Raw genomic sequence first — 20,429 nt, 5'->3', positions numbered from 1 at the left:
TTAGTAGATACATAGTATAGATGCCCTACTTAACAAATTATAAATTATCTATAAGAATGTTCAGAAAAATAGATGAAATAATATTATTTATTGTATTAAATTATTTAAAATAAAATAAATCACTGGCACTGATACAACTTATAACCATGTTTAAATACATATCAAAACAGAATAATCATGGATACATATTAAATATTTCTATAGGTACATAAAACGGTCCTAATTAAAACTTGAGTTATCAATTGCAACATAAAATAAAGTACAACACTGATGACAATTAAACTTAACTTTTTAAAAACTGATTATGATATATTTATGGAAATGCTTTTTCAGAATACAAGTCATGCATATTAACAATTCTCAGCTAATTTAAATGATTTAAAATATATTTTTGTATGTATAAAAATTGTTGTCAATATAAATGTATATAATTATAATAAATAATTCCTAAACTTATCAACATAATACGCATTATAATATAATTTTAATTAACAAAATTATTGTTTTAAGAAATAGCATGTTTTACAACTGAGTAAACATTTCTGAAGACATTTTATGTTTTGACTTAGATGGACATCGACATACTATTAGTTTTTTCTCTTTGATAGAACATTACCATATTAGTGAAAACCCTTGTCTTTATAGCTTTATTATTAAAGAGAATGGCCTATTATTAAACTCATAATTAATAAGAGTTTCGTGTTAGTTATTATTATTTTTTCTAAGATATTTTTATATTTATAATGATTTTGATGCAATATGCATGTTATGAACTTATGAATATGTAAAGTTTTACATATAAGAAATGGTCGTAATATATTGTAGTAAAATTAAAATCGTAAAAAAACTGATAATACTTAGCTTTAAGTTTAACAATAGGTAAATTTTAGAGTTGTCACAGGAGAAAATCGAATAATTACATCCTCTTAAAAAAGAATAATTATTGTTTACATATCTGAACTGTTGGACACATTTTCTGTTTTTTTTTTTTTGTTATATTCAATGGTGAATTCCATAGTTTAAACTATCATTTTATACGAGTCTTTAGCTTTTAGTCTATACATTTTTCTTCTAAACTCTTAGGTTGGCAAAATTAATATTTTTATTTTTTTGAACTAACATTTATACAGTTTAAAATTGTATTCAATATACCACAATATTTGTTGGTGAACTTGAGTATATAACAGTGGTATCAGTTTTCTGTCTTGTACATATTATATTATCAATATTTAAAAATTATTTATAACGCATGTATATGGCCAACTTAAAAGCCCAAAGATTCCATAAATTATGATAAAACTTATTTAATTCAATAACAATATTTGTATTTTGTCTGAAGCGTAATTTTTAACATGAAGTTCTTATCTCTAAAAAAGTAAATTAATCAAGATTTTAACAAAATATGGATCATATTATTTATAATCAGATTGTGGTTCTTTATTGATCAACAGACAAATATCATCATGTAGACATAATGAATTAAGGTGTGCAGAATTAGTGATCTGTCTGAAAAATTACTGAATTGTACTGTTGACCCATCTTCCTGCATTGTTTTATAATTCAATGTTTAAAATGCATGCCACCACCATAATGTTGTTGTTTTTTTTTACTGCTTACTTTATTAACAATAAGTTATTATATTTAAATTTAATATTATTAGAATATAAAAAGTGTTTTTATACCGACATAAGTTATAACCTATAGGTATAACTAATACCACCAGATAATTGTCATTAAAATAATTTACACATACATTTCTAATCGATATAAATCTATAATTTTAAGATATTTATAAAATACAATTATTCTAATGCTGCTGCTCCAGAAATAATTTCAATCAACTCTCTGGTGATCACGGCCTGTCTAGTACGATTGAATGTCAAAGTGAGCTTGCCAATCATCTCAGCTAAACAAAATGCACAAATGGTAAGTAGTTTTAAAATTGAAAAAATCAAATGAAACTATAATATTGGAATTTAAATTACCTGCGTTCTTGCTAGCATTGTCCATAGCTGTCATTCTCGATGATTGTTCACTGCAAGCAGACTCTTTCATTGTGTAAAATAATAAAGCAGCAACAGTAAATTCCTGGTAAGATTCCATAACACCTTGGTCAATACTGTCGTATAACTGTAACTTTGGTGCAGCTAACATAGTTTTAGCGCTGAGCAATGGAACTTCTTCAGTTTGATAAGACACAACAGTTCTATAAGCAAATAATTTACAATTAAAAATATAATTTTATAATCAAATTAATAATATAGGTGATAAGTTAAAGATAAAATTACTTGAATCGATTGTAAACAATTTTTCCACTGTTGAAATCCAATTGTACCAATTCATTAGCCACTTTAGAGGCATCCAAAAATGTAGGTGGTTTGCGGCCAACTTCATTAGCCACTACAGCAATATTTTGAGCATAAAGTCTGTAAACATAAATCAAGTGTAAAATGTTTTTCAAAGTTTGAACATTACAATTAAAATATGTCAAATGTATCATCTATGAACAATGTACATGATACAATCAGATTGAACATGACTTCATCTGGACTGTCGATTTTTCTGATGAATTTCTGTCATCAGTGCCGGATTACCAATATTAGGCGAAATAGGCACCTACCTAACCTAACCCACCTAAGGGGGCCCACTTGTTATAGGAGTCTCATGAAAACAGAAACCCAATTTTTTTTAATCATCCATTTCATTTACAGATTTATGTAACGAAAGTTAATATTTATACCATATTGATTATTGTGTGCAGTAGAAAATATTTTTTGGATTTTATAGAATCACAACTAATTAGTAAATGATGATATTTATTGGAGACAAACATTGCCTTTGTGTGTTAAAACCTTTAATCGACCATTGTAAATATTTGAATTTTTAAAATTAAGCATTAAAATTATATTGATTCTTTTTTTATAGTTGTTAAGGATCAGTTTTTTTTAATTAGTAGAAAATTACCATATTAGCATTCATTGTCTTACTCATTAATATTAGTTCGTTATTATTAAAACTACTTATCTTAATTATTGAATAGGAAGTAAAATTAATAAAGTAGGTAATCATTTTTTTAAGGCTCACAAATGTTATATCTAGCACTGACTGCCATAAATTACTCTGACTTAAAATTAACATAACTTCTGTATTTTGTGCATGAACATTATTTTTTTTTTAATGAGTCACTATTTTTATTATCACTTGCATTGGTTGAATTATTTTTTAGTTGTCATCTAGATGTCTTAATAATAGATAAATTATTTATTAATTATTATTTAATTTTATGTTGTAAAGTGTAATAACATATTGAAAGCATATATTTTTGGGATTAGGAAAACAAAATCAACAATATGTACAATTAGCTCTCATTTAAGCAATTTTGGATATCAAATACCAGTTGATACATCAAATTTACTTTAAAAAAATTCAATCAATCTGAAAATGTTATTAAAAATTGGCTCATTTAAAAAAAATGCATACACTGCATGCACAGAAAACATAGATTAAAAAAAAAAAATAAGTCATTAATATGAGTAATTAATTGCTCAGTAGTCTAGTTACATATTCCACTAACCGAATTAAAAAAATATGGGGGCTATAGCCCGAAGTATCATTTTTGTTGAAAACTGAGTCCCTGGTTTGAAAAGGGTATAGGTAAACTGAGTTCCGAATTAGTTTCCAAAAAGCACATTTTCCTTTGTGTCCATCAACTATAAAAATTGTCTTGTTTCGTTCACTTGTCATTAAATTCATTGTATTAAACCACACTGTTTTTTGTAATAAATAATTTTAAGAACCGTTATTTTGAAGTTGAACACTTGAACTACAACCGGTGACTAGTGGTCAGTCGGTATAATTGACGATACGTTTTTTTGATAATCGATAAACGGATAATATAGTGTGATAATTTTAGTGCTCATAAGGTCTTTCCAAACACTATTGGCAAATCGGTAATCGATAATCACTAATTGGTGACTATTGTCACTATACAGTACACATTGAATGTAGAGACTTTTTATTTTTAAGTTATCGTCGTTATTTATAAATTATTTTTTTTGAAAAATATTATTGCACGGGACTCAATTTACCTAGCCCTTATATCCACCCAATTATTTGGTACTCAGTTTACCACTCTCGAAAATATGTACATAAGGTTCTCAGTTATAGTATAGTTAGTAGTTATAATTATAGTCCCTGTTCTATTGTTAAATATATAGTTTCACAATATTTAATACAATTAAGAAACCTATATAATGGAAATAAAATATAATACTATTATACAATATGAATATTAAATAAATATATTATTATTATTATTATTTTATTATGGAAACTATATATCTAATAATAATGGTAATAAAATATTTTTTTAAGATGTCATGATAAGTTTTTAAATGTGCTTTTATTTAAATTAATTAATGATATCTCAGGTCTGCGGAAAACCTAAACGGTTAAAATTGAGGTATTGAAACTATTATTACATTCATAAGTTTACTTAATTTAACTTACATATGGGTAATATTTTTAAGTATATTATTGGTATATCATAACAAAGTACAATGAATATACACCACGAATTACGTCAATATATGGCATTTAGCTATAGAGACATACAAAGTAGTGTATATAAACACATCAATAATAATGAAATGGTAAAAAATAATTAAAATTATTTTGTTCATGAAACATTAGTCTATTATTTTTGGTAATGAAAAATATAACTTTAGAATTAACCAACATCCCTAGGTATTAAATGGCTGAATATGAAAATAATACTATATTAATAGTTTAAATCAGTCCTATCAATTAATTTGTGTTTATACTAAATGCTCAAAAATTATATAATTTAACACAAAGTTAAGTGAGAAAATTCTGTACATATGATTAATGATGTATATAAAAAGTAACACATAAGCAAGGCTGGTTAATATTAGGTTTTAATTATTTGATTTTATAATACCTCTGCAAAAGTGCACGAGACTTGTCGCCCACACAGAATACTTTTGACTGCGGAGATTCTGCAGACTCAGTGCTTAATTCATTACGAATGGTTTTTGCAACATTTGTGTGGACTGCGCCACAAAGACCACGATCAGACGTAATAGCGACAATTAACTTGTTGCTATCACCAGTTTCCGCTGCTTCGGTGGCACCAGACTTTTCAAAAAATGCCTAAGAAAAAATAGTACTTGGACATAAAAACAGGTACAGGGCTCTCTGACTATAAGCATACATAGTAATTTGATACTTTGTTTGAACTTTAGTTTTATTCGTTTTATCATTATTATTATTATTATTATTATTATTATTATGATTTACCTTGACGCCTTCACCATAAGGACGGGCTTGACGCAGTTCACGTTCTGCTCTTGCGTACTTGGCGGCAGACACCATCTTCATGGATTGCGTGATTTTCTGAATGTTCGTCACAGACTTTAAGCGCATCGAAATCTGTTTCAGAGTGGCCATGTTCCGGTTTTGCTGTTGGCCGGTGGCGGCGCCCTTCCTGCAAACGCATAGGAAACATTGAACATTAATATCGTACACCGAAAACGCGGGCGCGTCTTTTCGGTCGTTAGCGTGACAATTGGAGAAACGATAAAAAGTAAAACCCGAAAACAGAAATTTGGACTACCACGTTTCGGCCGATAGCGCGCGCGCGGGCGGCGTTATTAGAACGCCATCGCCATTTTGATACTCACAGGCAGACCACCATTGTCGTCGGTTTCGAGATCATCATCATCGTGGCGGAGTTTGGTTGGAAGCAAAAAAATGGAAAAAAGAATTCGAGCGTGTGTCGACGGAGCGCTGGCTGGGCTGATGTTGATCTGGATAGTGCCCGTGTAGCCGTGTAGATGATCCAAAAACTGTACGGCGGGGTCAAATAAAGGGTACGCGGACTGCAATCGGGTTATCGGTTGCGCGCGCGTTATCATCGCCAGGCGTAGTCGCGGGACAGCTGTTTGTTTCGGCGTGGAAACATGGTTCGCCGTTACGCACCGTTCGCCGCTTATGGTGCGCGTCATCTTCACGGAGGCGATTGGTGGAGGCATCGTGTGTCGAACAAATGACGGAAAAACGTTTCTTTTAAAATATAAGTTTACGTTTATCGTTTAGCGATTGGTATTGATTTTGCTATTGTAATCAAAAACTGAACGTTAAACATATTAATCATTGGTCGAGTTAAAATAAATTCAAAAAAGAACACGAAAATACTAAATTATTTTTCGACGCCATCCTTACTATATATTTTACCTAAACATTTATAAATTAACTAGTAAGTACCTACCTACATATTTTAAATATGTACATTTTAAATTTGTGTTTGCCTTCGGTGTTTAAATGTTAAATATTAAACATTGTTATTAGTTAAATACTAGACGGTACATAATTAATTAACCTATTTATTGTTATTATTATTATTGTTATAGTCATTACATCGAAATAATATTATTCAAATGTCATAAAAAAAACTGTTAAACATATTTTATTTTCAATGAACTAAAAAAAAAAATTACATTGAGAAAATACATACTAAGAAAAATAATGCTTAACACAAATATTTTTTTTAAAGTTATAACCAACCGATTTTGGCTATGCTACAATTTTATTATATGTACTTACCTAGGTACTACAAACTATAGTGAATACATTTTATCTTCATATATACCTACTAGTAGGACAGAAAAAATTTGATTTTCTTCAATAATTCAAGAAAAGTTTAAATTCCATAATACAAGTAATTCACTCATAATGTGATAAGCTTACCAAGTCTATTATAAAATAAACTATTTATAATAAATGCCAACTTTCTTTAGCAGATTTTTGAAAGTATTTACCTTCGTAATTAAACATAGAGATATAAAATCAAGAACGCAGTAACTCCTTAGTTAACAATTCTATTTAATAAACTGTTGACTACAGACACATTTAAGACATTTGTAGGTGACCAGCATGATATTAAATCAAAAGTGTTTTTATTCTATGTAAATAAAAAATGTATTTCAAATAGGTAGATTATTGATGAATGCTTAAGAAAATAAATTGATATTAATTGATAAATAGGTAGTTAAATTAAAATAAAAAAGGAATATTTAAGGAAATTCATTAAGTAGGTTGGTAAGTACTGAAAATAATAATCATAGAAAAATATACTTCAAAGTAAATAGGAAGTTTTATGAATATTAAAATATGCCACTAAACACTATAGCAATATAAGTTGTATGGTAATAGATTACTTGGTTCCTTTTGGTAACTTATTTATACAAAAATCCATTATTTGAAAATTTCTAAGTTATTTATGTAGGTATCTACATAGTATATAAGTACCTATATATATTTAATTATTTGTAGAAGCCACATTTCAAAACCTAAAATATGTTAGTTTGCTTCTATGCGAACGTACCTAGTTTGGAAAGCTAATATTATGTTATAATCGTATTAAAAAGTTTCTACAATTGCAAGGATAAATGTCTTTGTGCAGGAAAAATTATCAAAACAAAGAATGATACATTTTTTTTATGGTATACACTATAGACAATATAACAACATATCATCTCTGTAATACTCACTAATGAATCTATTTTTCGCTATGTGAAATCTCGAGCATTGATGGATATACCTAATTATTTTTTTTGTTTTTAATCATAGAACTAAAACTTGAATAATATATGGAGGTAGTATGATTGAAGAATGATTAACAGGATTAGCGATCGTTTGTTGTCATATTTATTAAACAACTTAGGTCATTGATGACCGATGTCATTAAACTCAAAAATAAAAACTACATGATGGACATGTTTTCAAATGCTTACTAAAAAAAGATTTAATTTAGAAACTCGTTGTGTGGGTCAGTCAGAGGTGTTACCGCTCTAAAAATGTAAATGTTACGTTTAAGCACGCTGAATCTGTAATTTAAATTCTCATTGTGTCAAACAATTTACACCCCTCATTGACCGCTGTTGAAGACCGCAGTGTTCAGCCTTTATCGGTGTCATTGTAAATTTTGCTGTTAACGACGACAACTCTACCGTTAGGGCTAAGCAGGTAGTTTAAACAGACTGCTTAAATTAAATTATTAAGGATTATTCGTCAATGACGTGGCCCGATTATTTCAAATTAATCTTCAGTAAATGCATGAAATGTTTCGGCTACAAAATAATCAAACTGTATTATGTTATTATGATTTGATTATTTATATCCTTTTTATACAGGTCCGGATCTTAGACTGAAGGGCCCCGGGACAGAATTGATTATGCTACCCTTTTTAACAATAATTTGTATGCACAGGTCATAAGAAAAAAATGTATTTAACATTTATATATATATTATATTTATTCATAACGAGTCACAAAAATTAAATAAGTAATAGCTATTAATTATATGGATTAATGAGTGTACAAATGTGAATGGGATACTAAGTAAGTAATTTTTTTTATTTTCTCAATGGTACGGTTATCCTTATCACTTTTTTGGTTATAGGTACCTAGTTTATATTATATTACTTAAAATATTTCGTGAATATGCAATATACTATAAGTTATAAGTTTATAGCCATTATTGTAAATTTGTATTTATTACTTAATATTATACTTGTAAATTATATTTAATATTTCCGATTACTATTATTATTATTTTTTTAATACATTTTCATAAAATTTTCATAAAATAGAATATATTTTAAATATATGGTTTTAGGAAAAAAATTATCTTAACTTGACAATACGATTAAATAACGCATAAGTTGCTACATAACATGATATAGGTACAATTTAACTTATTAAGTTAGAATTTACTTCTAAAAAAAAAAGCACTTTATCAATTATAATGTGTTTGTAGATCGCGGAATAAACTAAAAACGTAATGAGTAAATAACTTGTATCACAGTGAGATTTGAAAACTACCAATTGAGGTGACGTGCACCAGTAGGAATCGGATGAAATCGATCTCGGCCAGTCCGGGCGATGCGCATAACTGGTAGGTACCCGTCTCTAGACTCTTTAACCCAAAATCGAGTGTAAATCTATATATAATGTCTACTAATAAATTAATACTATAAATACCTACTCCATAAAGTAAACTGTACACCCTTATATTAAGTAGTCGCGTAGGCATACCACATTTTATTTTTTCATAATTTAGATTCTTAGCGGAGCGTTGATGTTGAATGTATTTGTTTTGGTAAATACTAAAATTTGATTAAATAAATTAGAAAATCATTATTAAAATAATTATTTAGTAATCATGGTTACCTAAAAGTTGAACCATCTCCACTGAGAACCATTGATTTATCATTAAATTCAATCTGATCACATCTGTTAGTCTTTACAGTGACCATCCAATGATGAGGCACACTCGACATTTGAAAATCCGAAATGTTGGAATTATGAATATAGGTAGTATAATGTTATTATAGGTATATATTATATTTCGGTACCTTAATAAAACAATTTTTTTCAAAAACCATTGCAATTGAATAAATTAAATAGGTTTGTAATAATAATTATTATTATATCATGGTATAATATATTATAATATATTGCTATTGTTATTAACTAACATATTCAATATCGGTGTATCTTAGAACGGTTTGAATTAGATAGTGGAATAAATATGTAAACATTATTCTAAATATGTGCTTAAGTATTTAATTTTGATTTTTTTTTAAATTGCTATGAAAACAAAGTATGTATTGCAATACTAATATTAACTAATATTAATTGGAAAAAATTTCTAGAAATAGGTATCATAATCTTAATATTTTGAAAACTTAATTGTCTGCAGAAATAGATAATCATATTGTTGACTTTTTTAATAATAATAAAATAAAATTATACTTACGTATATAATACGTGTTTGTAGCTATATCTATATTTGATTTTCAAACGCTCTTAAAAAATGTAGGTATTTGGGTTTAAGCTAAACTTTTATTTTAATTCCAGTTAGGACAACTTATGCTGAATTTCGATAAAATTTTCAAGAAATAAGTATTTAAAAATTCAACATTTTATACATTTCCACGTACAAAATAACTATCATAATTACGTGATATTTAGAACGTAGTTTCTTGAATTTAGAACTTCAATCATTTCTCGGAAAGCAAAATGTCTGGTTAGGGAGCTAACTTCATGACTTCATAGACCCCTAATTTGTCGTATCTACTTCAAAACTCCATAAGTGTTTTGGAACTTAATTTAAACTATTAAAACTCAGTTTTCTGAATTTGGAATCTTAAACTTTTCTCAAATTGCAAAATTATAGAGGGACAACCTTTCTGTACTTACAATGAAAGCTGATACATTTATTTTCAAGTCATCATATATCTTACAAGTATCGATAGTAAGGTAAAACTTAAATAAAATAAGGAACTTAGATATTAATTATCTCCTGAATCAAAAGCACCACATTTAGATTTCCAGTGTGATGAACTTCCTGGGAATGAAAATGTGTTATTTAATAAACCAATAAGTATGCAAATTATGAAAAATAATCCTTTTAACTTTTCTTATGAATCAATTTGTGAAGTTATTAAAAATCATAAAATATAGCAAGACAATGAAACATCAAGTGATGTCACTGATAAATAAATAGTTGCATGTAAGAATTGGAAAGAAAAAAATACTGTCCAAGAATTATTTCCAAAAAAAAAAAATGATATAACAGATTATAAATAAACTAAAGCGTTCAAAGTATATGGGTCCGACATAAGGTATCGAGAGTGTTTGGTTGCCGTAAGAACTTATTCAACAGACAACAGCTATACAATAATTATATAGTTTGCAGGTAAATGAAACATTAGAAACTCTACCTAAATTGGATACTCCAGTATTTGATTCTAAAAAACGGTATTTGGTACAAAATATATCCAAATTTGATGCTCTTTCGGTTTTAGCTGCAACTGCTTGTACAGATATTTTTAGATATAAATATTTTGTTGTTTAATCAAATAATTATAGTTTTGCAATTTCGTAAGACGATAACTTCAAAAAGAAATAAAAACATCGCTTTCAATTTACAAATAACGAGTATACGGTTTTTATGTGAAAGGGGCTCAAGTTGAATTTAACAGTTTTTATACGTTGGTTTTATGTGAAATTATACAATAATGAAATGGTGCCATCGTTGTTGACGATCGAGGATTTGCCATCATAGTATTTTAAAAGGCAAAGACACAATTCAAAATAAAGCTGGTAAGTGAATGTCGCTCTTGCTGTACATTAGGTGTCTAAGAGGTCGCTGTAATGGATAATATTAAATTTGAATTCAATGATATCAAATCATTGTATACGAAAAATGATTCTGAGCGGAGACAGTATGTCAGTTTAGGATATTTTATATTGTTATTATTTATTATTAATATGGTAGCCGGTAAGTTGAATTAATATTATTCTTAAATTATTGGTGGTGCTGGAAAAATATTAAATATGCCCATGTAAAATTGGGCTGTTTTTGAACCGAATTACAACAAAATGATAACAATTATTATTCTTTGTGTTAATATGCAATTTCGTCCAAATTTGAACTTAAAATGTGTGTAAAAAGAAACTGTATTCATATCATTTTTGGATTTACTAGTTATGTAAAAACTCCTTAGCTATAAAAATGATCATTTTATAAATTTTACATACAAAATCATTTTCAATTTTCAACTTGATAAATATTATCAAAATCTGAACTTTAAATGCTTATAAAAAAGAATCATGCATATGTATTTTTAATATTTTTCAGCTGCTATTGTAACGAGTTATCAAGAGTCTTGTATTATGCTATTTGACTCAACCAATAAAATTTTATTGACATTTATTGAAAAAAAACGAGAGTTCGAATTGTTAAGTAGTTCGAAATAACGAGAGGGCAAAAAAAATTTGAATTATAGAGAGTTAAGAAAAAAATATTGTTTTTTATTATTGTACATGTACATACATATTAATTGTTTCAGTAAATTAGGTGATACAAAATACATACATATGAGAGTTATTTATTGTTAATTTTAACATTTTAAATTATTTAATTATTATTTTATTTTTATCATATTTAACTAATATATTTACTAATATATTTAAGTCATTTTTAATGTTATACCTATACCTATTACCATAGCTTACAAGATCTGTCTACAATCAACATATTAAAAAAAATGTATACAATTAGAAATAAAACATAAATAAAATAACAGAACAATATTAACGTTAAGGTTTTTTTAAAACCAACAAAAGCCGAATAGTGCCCCTTTATATAAATACCATCCATTATTTTGCTCAAACATATTCTTTCATCGATTTTAAAGTTAGTGATTAACATTATGTCAATTTGATACAATATGAAATTTTAACTTTATTATGATGGTTTCAAAAGATTGATTGATGGATGAAACAAAAGTTTGCTCGAACTGTACAATGACGAACATTTTTCAAAATTTGACAATTATAATGAAACTGCCTAATGGGTTCAATACCATAAAAGAAAGACTAAAATATTTCATGAATTGTATTTACTCAGATTGGTCTGATGACTGATTGTACAGGTGTAATGGAAATGTTGAGACAGTAAAAAACTTACTTATAATTATTGAAACAAATCCACTGGAATAATTAGACATTTGATATTTGATATTAATTCGATAACAATCTTTTGAAGCATTTAAACGTAGGTCATAGGTAAGAAAAAAAATAGTTGGAGATATTGGTGCCTAAATTTTAAGTATATTGACAATTATAGTTTTAAAATAAATAATGTAGGTACAACGTGAAATCCCATCTCAGTCTTACTATATCTCAATACTACTATTGCTGTTAGCTATATTTCTTGATGAGAGGAAAAAGTAAAAACATTATTTAGTTCAAGTTTTAAAAAGCTATTTCGGTGCAATATGAATGCCTAACTAAGAAAAATAGCCCATGCGTGTCGGAGTGCTATAGTGATTTATTACGAAATACTTAAAAATATGGCTTTTGTTTCCAGTATATGTATATTATATATGTATATGATATATAATGCCATACGTACATATTAGATATATGTGTGTGAAGTGATCAATATAAGTACATAGTTAAAAACATATTTTCAAGTAAATATTATTATAGTTCTTCATGCTTCTCTGTCATTAACCAAATCCACCAGAGCTCTTTTCTGCAATTTCACTAGATATTTATTACGGTATCCTTCCATCTCGTCTGAGGATATCTTGTGGTCTTTTACCTCTCAGCTAACATGGCTTAATTATTCAAAATGTAAATATATTAATTCTAATATATGAACAAATTTTTAACTTTTCATGGAGTCTTTGTAAATCTTCTTTCATATGGCGTCGTTTTTGGGTTAGATAAAAAAACCGCGAATTGTTCATAAAACTGTTCTTTCAAAGACCATAGAAAGACCATTAAACTCTGTCGGTTTTCTTTGATAGTTACCAAAGTTTCACAGCCATTTTAAGAAGGCCGTAGACTATAGGTTTACTATAATAGGTGTGCTTATTTTGGTTATTTGACAATATAGGTAATATACAAGGGCACAGACCTGCAGTTTAGGCTTAAGCGATAATAAAACTGGCAAATTAAAATTCTGTATTCACAGTTCACACAAACATGAAACAGTACTAGTGTTATAGTTATTAAAATATCAATAATTCTGACGAGCCAGTTGATATTATTTTAGTGTATAGTTATGAATTATTAAAGATTTTAATATTTCCGAAACTTGGTTGATGATTATTATTTATGTTTAATTAATACTTTCAAATATCCAGTTGGTACACTGATTTGTATTTATAAATAAATGTAAGTAATAACTAATAAGTATGTTATTTCAAAAATTAATTACTAATGTAATAGACATTTAAAATGTTCCAATATTTTTAAGGTTAAATTATAAAGGCAATTTAGGTATGAAATAGTAAATTTGCTTCAATAAGTCAGATTTTGGAAGCTGACTAAAATAGCTTATTTACAAGCAAATAATCATATTCACTTATAGGTAAATACTAATAATGTCTATTTTTTGTTATTGATATGCTAAAATTTGAATTTATCTATTTTATTATCTATAGATAATAAAGTTTTATATTTATCTTTATCTAGATAATTTTTATGTAATTATCTATATTTTACTTAGATATTTTTTTTTTGTTATCTGAGCCCAACAGATTATACTTTATAAGGTTCAAAATTAATATTTTGTTTTCCCTCCCATTAGGCGTTTTTTCTGTTCAAGAAGTGTTCAACATTTTTTTTTCTATTACTAGTTCCTAATTTTCATTTATTACCATACGGACTTGTGGTTTGAAATTTGAATCCTTGTCTAATTTTTCGCTTATTTAAAAAAAATAATTTGTTGTCATCATCCTGTATAATATATAAATGGTGATTATTTAAATTTCACATGATTGCGGGCTGTAAATATATAATAGTGAATCGTTAATCTCAAATTTCACACGGATACGGTTTCTCACACAGTGACAAAAGTCAGTTTTTTAAATTTCAGGTAATTTATCTGGACTATAGTGTGAATTAATTTTGTATCTATAACCGAACCCGAAAAAGGTTTTAATAATTGAAAATTATCTCATAACCCAAAATTATAGAGAGCTCCAAAGTTGTATTAGTTTATCATTCAATTTCCACCAGTTTATTCTAGAATTTTCAATTATTATTGCCAGACCAGTTTATAATATAATTTAAAAAGATGTTTTGTACGAGTTTGCAAAGTAACAAATGCGGTAGTTTAATTTCTATCAAATTTTAAACTCGTTAAAAACCCGTTACTAACTATATCACAGATAGTCTAGAAGCCACGGGTGTGATTCAATTTTGTTTTTAAAAACAACCGGATAATCAATTTTATCTTATTTTTTTAATGAATGAGTAGATTACTGAGTCCAAGTCGCAATACCAAAGTTACAAACTACAGATGCTATCACCAATTCGATTAAAAGTTAAAAAAAAAAGAATTATTAAGTTTATATTATAGCAAGGTTCCGTTAATGTAATCACTAGATTTATAATCCAGTTTATAAATTCTATTAATCAACCGCCGTATGTAAAAAAATAAATTTCTAAGCCAAATTTTGTGATTATAATAATGTAATATTATAATTATCTTTTATTAGAATCATTGTGTATAACTTATTATACAATAAGTAATAACACCTCTACATAATAACTTTTTAGTTTTAGGCTAATATAGACAATTTTTAAATAAATTATGCCATCTACTATATTATAGACAAAATAGTATACTACGTGATAGTCAATGCTTCCTATTGATAGTTATTATTTTTTCATGTTTTAATATTTTTTTTTTCAAAAATTACGTTTTATTTGAATTAAACTATCGAAAAATACGTCTTATGGTATCTACCAACAACCAGTTACATGTTAATAGAATTAAAACAATCTCCACCAATGCAATCATGGACTCATCTATATAGGTACATTACCTACCTACCTCGTATATTACCCCCACAAACTTTTTTTGAACATTGAATCTTATGAATTGGACTAGGTACTTAAACAATTTTTTGGATATTTTTAACAAAATATCGTTAATATTTTCTGAATTTATCTTTTTGAAGCACTAAATTTGAATTACAACTCACAGGCACTGCCATCATTGCTTACTCATTCAAGTATTTCCAAAATGGCATATAACAATTTATTATAATGCTTATTACAAAAATAATAACATGTTTGTAATATGAGAATGGATTATTATAAATCTATTACTGAACGCATTTAATCGTAATTATATCTTATATTTATGAATACGTTTACATGTCACATGTGTACAATGTATACATTTAGATATCCTCTCTGAGAATGAAATGTAATTATAAATAAAATATTATTACTTATATATTTAATAGATGATAAGCTTTTGTTGTAGTCATCTAACCTAACATAATAGTTGTAAGCAGTATTATAGCTTGTTATTAATATTATAATGTAATAGGTAATACGCCTATCTGTTTTCTCTAAATATATTTTAAAAACTTTCTGAATGGTTGACACAGATAAATGTCAAAAATCGATGTCCCTAATATTTGACCTTTGATAGAAGTTTCAAGTCAAACAAAATTATTTATTTTTATTTATTAAAAATATAAAATAATATACTATTATTATATAGAATTACACAAAAATCGTACAATTGTTTTCAGAATATTCAACTGCACGTCTGCACATTATTGAATTAAGATCATGGATACGACAACAACATGCCTCTAAAGAATCACTTATCATTAACTTTTTTATGAAAACTCAAGCTTGTTCGGATATGAATACATTTGGACTGGGGGTGTACTACTCAACCGATGTAATTTTTCATGTTATTGTACACACTCGTGCATCGGACGCGTATTTATAATAAATAATAATATCAAAAATTAGAAATACATTTTTCCTACGTATAATTTATAACCCGGTTGAAACGACTATAATTTATAAGAATCCGAAATCCTCGAAATAAAAGGTTTTCAGAGTTCTCGTAATCCTTGTGACATTGATTCGCAGATAGATTGATCCCGGATTTGAGAGCGCATTTAGTATCCGGGGAGGAGGTTAAGCTTATCGTCGTGCCCAACACTATATGCGATGCCAGGGTCGTGTACACCCCCAGCGTGCGCTTTCGCCAGAATCATTTGTACCGACCTCCACACCGCACATCCTACACGGCCGCCACCCCGATAAACGATGTGTAGCACGTGACCTACAAAAACCACGGGATTTCCCTATACGCACACTGCTGTCAAACGATTTCGCTCATTTCGGTTATTTTACCTGTAATTTTATGGACCGTTTGCGTGCACATTTGTAAAAAGGTCACAGAACGTTCGTGTTCATTTTCAAAATGCCATCGAATAAACCGTTTCTACATACAAAATAATAATAGTAAACGATTATTGGTTTTTAAAATTAAAATTTCACATAAAGTTAAATAATTGACGCTGTATAATGTTATGCAGAATACATTATATTTTCAGTCCCAACGTTATTTAATATTTTGTTTTATTAAGTATTTATATTTAATTAATTATAAAATGACATATAACAATCTATATTTGTGAACTTTGTAATTTGTGTTTTTATTATTAGACAAATAATTATAGATAAGGTACATCATAATTACAAACAACTCCATATACCTGCTTGAATCACCAACATTTCGACAAATATATGGGTGCTATAGAGTGATCAGCGATTAGTCTTAGATTTATCTAGTTTATTAATAACCATAAAACAAATTAGGAATAAGTGGGTATTGGTGTGTATAGTGAAATATCATGTTAAATTAAAACATCGTATGTCATAATTATGACCCCTGGCCCCTTAAAAAAATTTAATTGACTCATAAGGAAAATAATTTCTTCATGATATGCCACTGAGTAGGTATGTTATCAATAATTGTCATGTTTTATGATTGCAAACAGTCTTTATAGTTATAGATAGATTGGTACACTCATACTCTTTTTAAAAAAGCATGTGCAAACAATGATCTAACAAATTTCTTTTAAAATGTACAAAATGTGCTCAAACATTTTTGTCCTTGTCACCTACACACGACGGAGTAGGTAGGTACATAATATTCTTCGCGTGTCCTTATTTTACGATTCCTTTACGTCTGTACAACGATTTGTATTATTATTATGGTGTACCGTTTATAAACGGCCTCGTCGTATTGTTGCAGTACACCCGTCGTGTTATTGGTCAATACTGGGACGTGATATTCGAACGACAACGTCCGCCGTTCATAATATTCCAAGTGCAGGCATGCACGCACGAATGTGAGACTACGCGTCACGCACACACACACGTTTCAAAAACTTAAAAGTCACACGTTTGCCTCTCTGCGCAATATAATATTATAGCATACAAGCGTAAGTATTGCTATATAGACCAGTACGCATTGACTATGCGGTGAGCCGGTGACCTCCTATAACTTATAACTATACGTCATATTATACGCATGATGATGAGGTGCTTTTTTTTCTCGCGATCTCTAGCCTAATATTATAACATAGACTGGCTCGAATTTGCGGGAAGGGGTGCACAGTGGGACGGAGATCTCTACTCATTATTTTTTTTGTGTTCCCGACTATTTCTTTTTACTGGAACGATGGATGGTCGTGACGGCACAAGCTGTAAATTGTAATGGCCAAAATAATTTTTCTTCAAATATTATTTTACATTTTTGTGAATGACACTGAACTGTGGCTGTCAATAAATGAACTGGAAAAATGGAAAGAATTTTACAACTTTTAATATTTTTGATTTTAGTTTAGATTGGTTTGTTTAATTGATAACATGTTTGACGTCTGTATAAATTGCTTTTACCGTTCTTAAAATATAGGTAATCAAGCCGATTGCGATGGTCCACTCCATCCATCCAACGATTATTTTGCTCTCTGGCCGAAAGCGATTTACGCGGATATAAACCCACTAATAACACGGATTATATTTTTGATTAGAATTTAAATGAGAAATTTAGTATTAAAAAAGTGTAATGATGCCTATGGGACAGGGCTTGAAATCGATTACATAATCGATTTGAACGACCCATACAAATCTTTAAGGCATAACAATTTATAGTCAATTTAAAAATTAATGTTAATGATAGGTATTGAAATTGAAAAAAAATTTAAAACCATAATTTATATAATAATACATAATTTTATAATTTTTAATTTCTATTTCAAGTCTTGGCCCGGAGATGTGGCTGTGTGGGAGTTAAATATTTGTTTTCTTGCAACGCAGTTTTTAAATCGTTGTAGCTACAGATTGAACTCCTCTACTTAACTTTTTTCAATTCGAGCACTGATTTCTAGGTACCACAGTATTATATAATATTTTATACAGTTGTAAGCCAACACAACCGATTTTACGAGAGTAAAAATAAAAAAATCTATACCCATATTTTATGTCTGTATATACGAGCCGTTCAAAGGGCACGCACACTGCAATAATATATATATAGCGTGGTCCGAAGCCATATAAACCGCTCGGCGGGCGTGACTCACTCCGATTCTTTAATATTGTTATTAATATGATATACTTTATTATATTATATATACGATCCTTTTATATACCGTATTCTATTAACGATAGTGGTATATACATAATATATAACATATTATGGATGTATTAAATATATATATATATAGTAAGTTTTGAACTTTACATCGCCACCGCCGCCCGGACCACGACAGTAAACAGTGCAGCCCATCTCATAATATTGTAACTGGTAGCTGCAAGTATCTAATTGGTATATTATAATACATGAATTATTGGAATATTATTATTTTTTTTTGTAGGTCTATGCATCAAAATAATAATTATTCGTCGAAGACTATAGCATATATTTTGTCGTAACGGCAAGGAGGCATGCGGTGGCAGCATTTGATAACTGGACGCGGGCGGAAATTACGGCTGGGTTATTATATTTAGTAATTACATATTATAATTATATACCTATCCGCCTACCTACGTAAGTTTTACATAATTAACGTCAAAGAGTACACGCCGCCGTAGTATTTATCGGAAACTTAAAACGGCAGCTCGGCGGGCGGTCTCGTTTGTGCAAAGGGATGAGCGATGAAAGGTTGCGAGGGTGGGCGAGAGGAAAACCGTTCGAAATCATTAAAATCGCTTACAAATATTATACATACATCTAAAGGTTTATGTATACGATTTACCTACCTCCCGTTTGTCGTTGCGACGACGATAATGATATTATCGTAAGACTATTTATATATACTATATATACCCATAGCCCATATATACGTGTATACATAATTTATAATATAATATTAAATATATACGTTGCGAGGGATTCCGGCGGGAAGAGGCCGGCGGCCGTTCGACCCTTATAGCGCTGCTGCAGTAATATATATATATATATATGTAGGTACCGTATATAACACGGAGTGACCTTGGTCCTACCGCACTACGACCCGGATCGACGGAGGGATACACTCGCGCCGCAGCTGTACATAACAAAATAATAGTAATAATAATCGTAACCCCGTAAGCGTATAATATATATGTGTGTGTGTGTGTATTTTACCCATTTTATTATGTATCTATGTGTATAATGTGTGTGTGTGTGTGTCGGCGCGGGCCGATCGATAGACTTAGTCGACGGCGGTGGTGGAGGCGCGAACGCGCGCGCGAGGGGTGGGCGCTTAAAAAAACTCGAAATGAAAAAAATTCACCCAACCCACCCGCACAAGCACACGCCGCACACATGTATTATATACACACAAACGCATGCATACATTTATATAATATCGTTTAATATGTATATTATGCTATGTGTGCGTGCGTATGTGTGTGTGTGTGTGTGTGTGTGTGTGTGTGTGTGTGTGTGTGTGTGTGCATGGAGGATATCATCGTCGTCGCGTAAAGGCCATCCTTTGCGGCGGTCGGTCGCCCGGGCGT

General features: G+C 29.0%; 1 protein-coding gene across 1 annotated transcript; it reads right to left on the bottom strand.

Annotated features, from left to right (window-relative positions):
• Positions 1 to 1,765: 1,765 nt before the first annotated feature.
• Positions 1,766 to 5,939, bottom strand: LOC111040452 (ATP synthase subunit gamma, mitochondrial). The gene is made up of 6 exons (XM_022324375.1): positions 5,703 to 5,939; positions 5,320 to 5,506; positions 4,961 to 5,172; positions 2,289 to 2,426; positions 1,986 to 2,206; positions 1,766 to 1,906 (listed from the first exon to the last, which is right to left on the bottom strand). Exons 1-6 carry the CDS (start codon positions 5,741 to 5,743, stop codon positions 1,803 to 1,805), a joined length of 903 nt encoding a protein of 300 aa, XP_022180067.1. The 5' UTR covers positions 5,744 to 5,939; the 3' UTR covers positions 1,766 to 1,802.
• Positions 5,940 to 20,429: the final 14,490 nt, after the last annotated feature.

This window comes from Myzus persicae, unplaced genomic scaffold (assembly GCF_001856785.1).
Source record: "Myzus persicae strain clone G006 unplaced genomic scaffold, MPER_G0061.0, whole genome shotgun sequence".
In the NCBI taxonomy this organism is placed as follows: domain Eukaryota; kingdom Metazoa; phylum Arthropoda; class Insecta; order Hemiptera; family Aphididae; genus Myzus; species Myzus persicae.
The sequence above is the reverse complement of the archived record's forward strand: the minus strand, read 5'-3'. Positions and strand labels throughout refer to the sequence as shown.